Genomic DNA, 7,431 nt, shown 5'->3' on the forward strand with positions numbered 1-7,431 from the left:
AAAAAGTTGATCTACATAGCTCGTATGAAGTTTACCTCGCTCAAAAAATATTTTCTGCAAAAGTTGCTTTGGTAAAGTCAAGATAACTTAGACTGGTAGAAGGGAGGTAATGCTGTGAGCTCGACAGTGCAACAATGCAGGGAATGTGCTGTATTATTTTTACAAGTGTCAAATGTAGGATAATTTGTTACGCAAAGCGAAAAGCAGGGTTAAGCAAATGGTTCATTTCTTTCTATCTATCTATCTGTCCTTCTGTCTACAAACATCATTTTATGATTGAGGAACAACATAATTTCAATTGAATGTTATATTTTGAACACGAATCGGAAAACAAACTTGTAATTTACTGTACGTTGGCTATGAATACATCCTGATCATGCATGCGTTGAGAGGAGTGAGATGATTTATTTACTCTGCCTGGCAGTCAAACAAAATTGAAAATCATTCCAAACAGGAAACTTACTGGTTTTAAAGATGTCATAAAGGACACGAACAACATGCACAAATAACTAATGTAACGTGTTAAATAAGGTGGTGTTAAAGATGCTGCATCAATTGCGGTAAACTTCTGGAATTTTTTTCTCCAACCTTTAAAATCATTATTTTATTTCAAATGGATTATATACTTGAACACGGTAGACGTCATCACGACCAATCAAATTTGCCCTCATCGACCCTGCCCATGTGCTTGTTTCTCAAGACAACGTGGTGTCATGTGTTCATTGAATTCTATTTTTTAAATGGTTTTTGTATTTTTATAGCATTTGTCCTGTCTTTGTAAGTCTTTCATTTATTTTACCCACAAAGTTGAAGAGAGTGTTGAGAGTGTATCAATACAATACCGGTTCACAGGAATGTGAATTTTGTGGGTGAACGATGCATATGCTTGGACTGGAATGGCAATGGTGGAAAATAGGAACTAGATTTTACCTGGAGGTGATGCGGGTTAAAGCGGAGGTGAGTCCGCCTACGCAGGAAGCAACGCATGGATATTGAAGTGGACCTCTTCCATTGGTTGTCGCCAAGCAGACCCATCCCGTTCCAAGTTCAGTCAAACAGAGGTGGCCAGATAGAGAAAGAGAGTTGAGGGACCCAGAGTGTGCATCGTGATGGTGGACAACATTGGTAATGAGTCGGAGATGTGAACAAGAAACCAAAAGGCAGAGTAAAGGGACCAGGGGTGTTATTCCTGCCTGGTGGTGATCCCATGGACTCATGATCTGCAGGGAGTGGAGCCTCCTGTGGTGTGTTTGACAATACATGCGGAGAGCCCAGCAACTATGAGAGCTTGGCTCTCCAGCAGCCAAAACAACTCAGCACAGGGGAACTGAGACAATTTTTTTTTAATGCTTCTGCAGCCAAAGGTGCTGGAGGCATGATGTTTTATGGGTTCTCTGTACATGCATGACAGATTTTCATTACTGCGATAACTTGTGAACTACGGAAGGAATTCCAACCAAACTTAACAAAAATATGAACCGATTAGATTTTGGATTTAAAAGATCTATGGTCATGTGACCTTTAATTGAAAACCTTTTTTCATTCTGCACCAAGTCATCTCCCTTCACTCTGCCAAGAAACCCTGTACCCAGAGGTTTTAACTCAGAGAAAAACTGAGGCCATGAAAAAAGAAAACAATTAACCTCACATGTTGGGCCTATTTGTGTTTTGTTCTAAAAATTAGTGTGTAATACATTTCAATTTTATCTTGAGTACAACTACTATTCATTGTTCCATGTCCACTATATTTACACAACAAATCTCTACAGTGTTGGATCTTGCTGGAATTGCAAGGCTTTCGCCTTTTGACAATCCATTTGGCACCTTTTGTCAATTCAACATTGTTATTTAATCTCTCTGAAACTTGGAGACTTTCTGTTACTGTGCATTACACCCTCATACCTTTCAGCGAGCTTGTACCTTTGTTACAAGTTCCCATATAGTTGATCATGATGCTGACCCCCTTAGGACAGCTGCCAGGGAAAGGGGCCTGATTATGCATGGAAAGTAGGGTTAAGATCAGTCAAAAACTGGAGGAGTAGCAACCGAACAAAAAACACATACAAACTGTTCACGCTTTATCATACAGATTACATGCAGAGATTATAAACAATTTAGTTCCTAAAACTTTAAAAAGAAATCAAATTAGTGTAGTTTTGCATGATGTGTCTGTTGAATGTAACTGTCTATTGCATCAGTAAAGGTATCATCCTTAATGCAACAACTCTTGCTTTATCCTTATAATTAGTTTTTTTTTAATGTATACCTTCAGAACATCCTGACACTAAGGGTTAACGATGTTCACTTATAAGAGATCTTTGAAGACTTTCTGAAAAACAATGAAGTTGTTGGAAATTGCAAATAATGGTAGGACGATGATTGGTGGTGAAAGATGTCACATTTTATCCCCCATCGAAGATTACCTGTTGGATTTTGTTGCATTTGGCACAGGAATTATGACGTATCAACAAATGATGCAATGAAACTGGGCAGGTTTACAGAGATGTTCACTGTAACGCTGTTGTGCTTGTACCACAGGAGCTCAAGAATGAGAAAACAACACACAAACGGTCCAAAGTTGGCACACGACTGCAATTTGTCTTGTTTTATACACATATTTATACCTATATTCAGCCCAAAATAAGTCTTCTCGATTCAAAATAAACGTAAAATTGCAAAAGAGAAACCATTGGAATTCGGTAAAACAGAGAAAAATTGTTTGTTTGTTTTTTCTTCCAAAAAGCTTACCAATCGGATATAAACAAGTGAACTGAGCTCACCTCATGCAGCATTTTCACCACAACATAACAATAATGCTTACCTTCTTTCACGAAAGTTGTGAAACCATTTTTTTGAGCAAACTATTACAGCGAAAATAAAATAACTTATCCTGATAAGCAGACAGCCAATGTTGCATGGCAGCACAATATTGAGGTGAAAAGGTAAGCTTGAACCCCTTTCTTTCTTTCAGCAGAAATTCTCATATAGAGACTTAGCAGGCTGGGAATGGAGGCTTTCCTAACTTCAAGCCAATAATCTCGCCCCATGTTCCCTGAAAACGATCGCTCTCATTATTACTGATAACAATAAAAAATAATAACAATAATAATAATAACGGTAATCGTAATGAAATATTTGCAGAACTTGTCTTGACGATGCATTACAAAAATACTTTACAAAGGCAAATAAAAATACAACAATAATTATAATAATTAACATGTTCTTCAACTGCCTATGGTGTCAAGACGCTGAAAAACAAAAACAAAAAAAAAAACTAAGAATATGTCGAAAGTACAATATAACAAAAAACATCAGTGACATATCTGTACACTTCAGTATCACAAACCACCACCGTAAACGGCAATGGGTAGTGGTCACATGGAGTTGCAAAACATCAACAACCAATCTTATAGAACTATTTTTTTTTGAGGCTTTTTAAGCCCTCTTCTGAAATACAAAATGGTTCGTACATGATTTATGCATTCCTAGCCAAAAATGACAGTCTGAAAAGGCCAGGGAAGCACTGCGACATTATTGGCATTTGAAACGTAAATGCATCCACTGAGAAAACATGAGAAGAAAGATAAATATGCGAGTTGAAAACGAAGAATAAAATATGTGGGGATGAAAGTAAATCTGCGCACAGAGAAAAAAAAATAAAATGAAGGAAGAGGAAAGACATTGTTCGGGCATGATAGCTTTGCACCTTCCACACTTCAAATTCCCCATTTCCCATGTCCCCCCGCCGTAACTTAAAAAAAAAACTTTTTCATTGTCTTTTTCACATACTTCATTTCAAAAAGCAGCACGTCAATGCAAAGTACGGAAGAACAAAAGGCCATTCATTGTACAGTCTGTAAAATGCTGTGCTTGACCAGGCAAAAATCTATGTAAAATAGACTTGACTGTGAGGTAAAGATCGCTAAAATAATCAATGTCAATGGTTTATAAATTTTCTGGGGGTTGGGGGCAAGGGGGAGGAGAGGGAAACAAAATAATGCCCCCAAATAAAATTTGTTTACTTTGTCTTGGAACACAAGATTTCAGTGTCTGTTGTCAATCCGAATCGACTGATGTGCTCTGTGGTGAACGTAAAGCTCCAGCGTACTGGATGGCAGTGAACTTGTTTCGTTCTGGTCCCATATCACCGGGATATGATGTAAAGTTCTGAGCTCAGTGTCAAGGTAGGTACAATTGGCAGGCTGAGTATTTTCATTTCAACCCCACCAAAGAGCCAGCAGGTTGACAGATTTGAGCCACTGAAAGTCAGCATCCAATTTTTTTTTCATTAAATGCAAGTCAGGATACACTTATTTACAAATTTCCTGGCTTACCTTATTTTTACCTGATATTCTTCTTTTTTTTTCTTACATTTAATAAGGCAGTCCTGGATGTCCGTAACCTGCAGGAAGTTCCCCTGCACCCACTCGCCCTCCACCTCCTCCTCCCCCTCCCAACATGCTTTGCGCAAGAGGTGGCAACATTGCAGCAACCGTGACATCTCCACCTTTGGTAGGTCCAGGTGGAGGTAGCCCTCCTAACAGCATGTCCGTGGGGATCGGAGGAAGTGGGGGTCGAGCTAAAGGTAGCTCGTGGGGGATTGGTCCTCCTCCTGTTGTTACGATGAATGCTGCTCGGTTTCCCAGCATGCTGCGGGGTCCTGGAAACTGAGGAAAGGTGGCCCGGTGCTTGTGTGATGTGCGGGAGACAACCTGAGTAAATACAGGATAAAAAAAAGAAACAAATTTTAATGGAGGAGGGAATTGAGGTGTTGTAAGAAGAATGACACAATGGAGAAAAAGTGAAAATAGAAATGAACATAGTAGACAAGCAAGAATGTTTCATGTAGAAATGGGGGAGAGGATACAAGAGATGGCACAACATTATGGGCACACAGGAGGTAGAAGAGAAAAGATGATCACGAAAGCAAACCTGAGGGAAGTACTGCAGTGTCTGGCTTGGCTTTTCTGCAGGAATGATGCGAGATAGGTCAAACTCTGGGAGACCAGAAGCTCCAGCACGCATAACTTCTTGTAAGTCTGGATCCCCAAGAAGCTCCGTTCCTGCTCCAGGAAAACATTCTCCCATTGGCTGTCCTCGTGTCATACCTAAGACCCCAAAAGCATCGGTGACAGCGCCTGTGGGAAAGCGTGCTTGAAGTGTATTATGGGAGCCTGGCGTACGACCGCCCTGGTGATGCATCGAGGCAGCTGAATGAGGTGGTAACATCGCATCTGGTGGAACCTGATGCATCATCGGAGATGGATAAGCAGGCCTGGTGGGTGTTCCACTTAAATTCACACCCCCATGCATCATCGGAGAAACTGAGGCCATGATCCCGAGTGAAGGTGGAGGCTGGTGGGAGGAGAGGAGGGAGGGATCATGGGGAGGAAGTTGCTGTGGAGGTCGACTACGACTCAGACCTGTGTGGTGGAGGAATACGGGATTAGGGAGAGCAACAGGGAAGAAGGTGTCACTTAAGTTGTCAGCAATAATTTGTTTGTGCGAAGTGAGAAAATGATGGGTTGAAACTGCAGGGAAATGCCTATGACTTAAACTCATACCAAACCCTTGTTCTCCCCACAGCCTCCCCCTTGCCACCTTGTTTTCCTCCATAGTGGTCTCCAAGAATCTTACCATTCCACATTTTCCAACAATCACTTGAGAAATCTCAAAACAAATAGTTCAGACCTCCCCACAACTATAACTATTCTCACCCCCCATAGGTGGCCGTGCTCCCCCACCAGGTGATCGTCCCCCTGGTCCACCAGTGGGGCAGTCAGGGGATCCTCCTTGCTCATCATCAGGACTCGAAAGCGTCTGGATCGCATCATGGTAGAGCGGGACCGCTGATGGCATTGGAAACTGGGACATCCTTGACATCATCACGGCAATTGGATTTTCTCGCAACGGGGGTTCAGGCGCAGATCCTGGAAATGGAGGGGGCAGACCTGCAGCAATTTGGGGACCGGTCGGTGGCATGGGACCAGGATGACCACCTCCAACCCCTGTTCCAGGCACAATCACCATACCGCAACTGCTGATTGGTGGACCAGGAAGTTGAGGTGGGAAAGGAACTTAGGTTGGATAAGGAGAAGGGTTGGAAAAAGAAGAGATAGTGGTAATATCATGCACAATGAGAAAAAAAAATACATCATGCAATTTAGCAATGTCATTAAATTAATCAGATATCTTCACCGAAAAAAAATTAACTGCACCCTGAAACTGTAACCCAACCTACAATACATAAAACGCACTGCAGTTAAAATGGTAGGATGTGAAGCAGTACTCAGGTGATACAAAAGTTAAAAATACCTGGAACTCGTGATTTCGGACATCATCACGGCAATTACATTTTCTCGATTTTCTCGCAAACACTTCCCATAGTGGGTACCATACATTTTCCCTTCACGTTGATATTTATGATTCGCAAATTAAAGTTTGGTCAAAGTGAAATGCAGATTGTGCAAGATAACAGTGATATGGCTAAAACATCATCATATTGTCATGCAACCCATACAACTGTCAAAATATGAAATTGGACTTTTCACTAGAATTAAACAACACATGAAACAGCTTTTGTCATAGTCATACAAGCCAATTCATACTGCATCATACTGCTCATCAAACCATTGGACGACCACATGTGCTCTGTGGAATATAGAGCATCGTCATCCTGGAGGATACCCCTTCAAAAAGGGAAGAAATGATGCAACATGGGATTGAAGATGATCACTCAGAACCATTAAGTAGTGATTGATATTGACCTTGCCTTCTAAAGGAATGACTGCACCAAAATCATGCCAGGAAAATGTGCCCTACAACATTACAGAACCACCAGAACCCTTCACTGTTGGAACCAAGCAATCAGGGTTGTAGAGTTCTTTGGATTGGCATCACACATGCACTCGTCCGTTTGTCGAGAACATGGTGAAGGATGATTCATCTGATCTCATCACATCTCTCCCCTGCTCGATAGTCCATGACCTGTGCTCTTTGCACCAATGGACTCACAAATGTGCATTGCCAGGTGTGATGAGCGGTTTGTGCACTGCAACCCGACTGTTATACCACACTGTGGAGTCCTCGGTGGACCATTATTGATGAAACTGGCTGTTCGTGCCCCAGGTTGAAAGTTAGTCAATTGATCTGCAGTTTCTCACCTGCTTTGCCTTGCACTTCAAATTAATGCATGGATATCATGATACTGGAGTATGCGCTTCCATCCACTGTTCCCCTTTCCTGATGATATCTTTCCCTCAGAGTTCCATGCTGACATTACCTGAGACACTATTGCTCATGACACATCAGCAAGTTGAGCTGCCTTTGCCACTGAAACTCCTGCCAAATGTGCCCCAACAAACACCCCTCTTTCAAAATCACAGAGGTCACCTCTTGCAGCCGTGCAAGCCATACTTATAGGAAACCAGG

At 41.6% G+C, this 7,431-nt stretch overlaps 1 protein-coding gene across 1 annotated transcript in view; it reads right to left on the reverse strand.

Moving 5' to 3' along the window:
* Positions 1-2,065: 2,065 nt before the first annotated feature.
* Positions 2,066-7,431, reverse strand: part of LOC147031700 (B-cell CLL/lymphoma 9 protein-like) — a 5,458-nt gene continuing 92 nt past the window's right edge. Inside the window, exons 1-3 of the mRNA XM_085852526.1 lie at positions 5,718-7,431; positions 4,933-5,423; positions 2,066-4,712 (exon numbers count right to left, since the gene is read on the reverse strand). The exon at positions 5,718-7,431 is cut by the window's right edge and continues 92 nt beyond it. Coding sequence (XP_085708652.1) covers positions 4,374-4,712; positions 4,933-5,423; positions 5,718-6,030 — 1,143 coding nt within the window. The 5' untranslated portion in view covers positions 6,031-7,431 and the 3' untranslated portion in view covers positions 2,066-4,373. The remainder of the gene's footprint in view (positions 4,713-4,932; positions 5,424-5,717) is intronic.

This window comes from Eptatretus burgeri, chromosome 2 (assembly GCF_056783735.1).
Source record: "Eptatretus burgeri isolate ZD-2024b chromosome 2, Ebu_testis_v1, whole genome shotgun sequence".
NCBI lineage: Eukaryota > Metazoa > Chordata > Myxini > Myxiniformes > Myxinidae > Eptatretus > Eptatretus burgeri.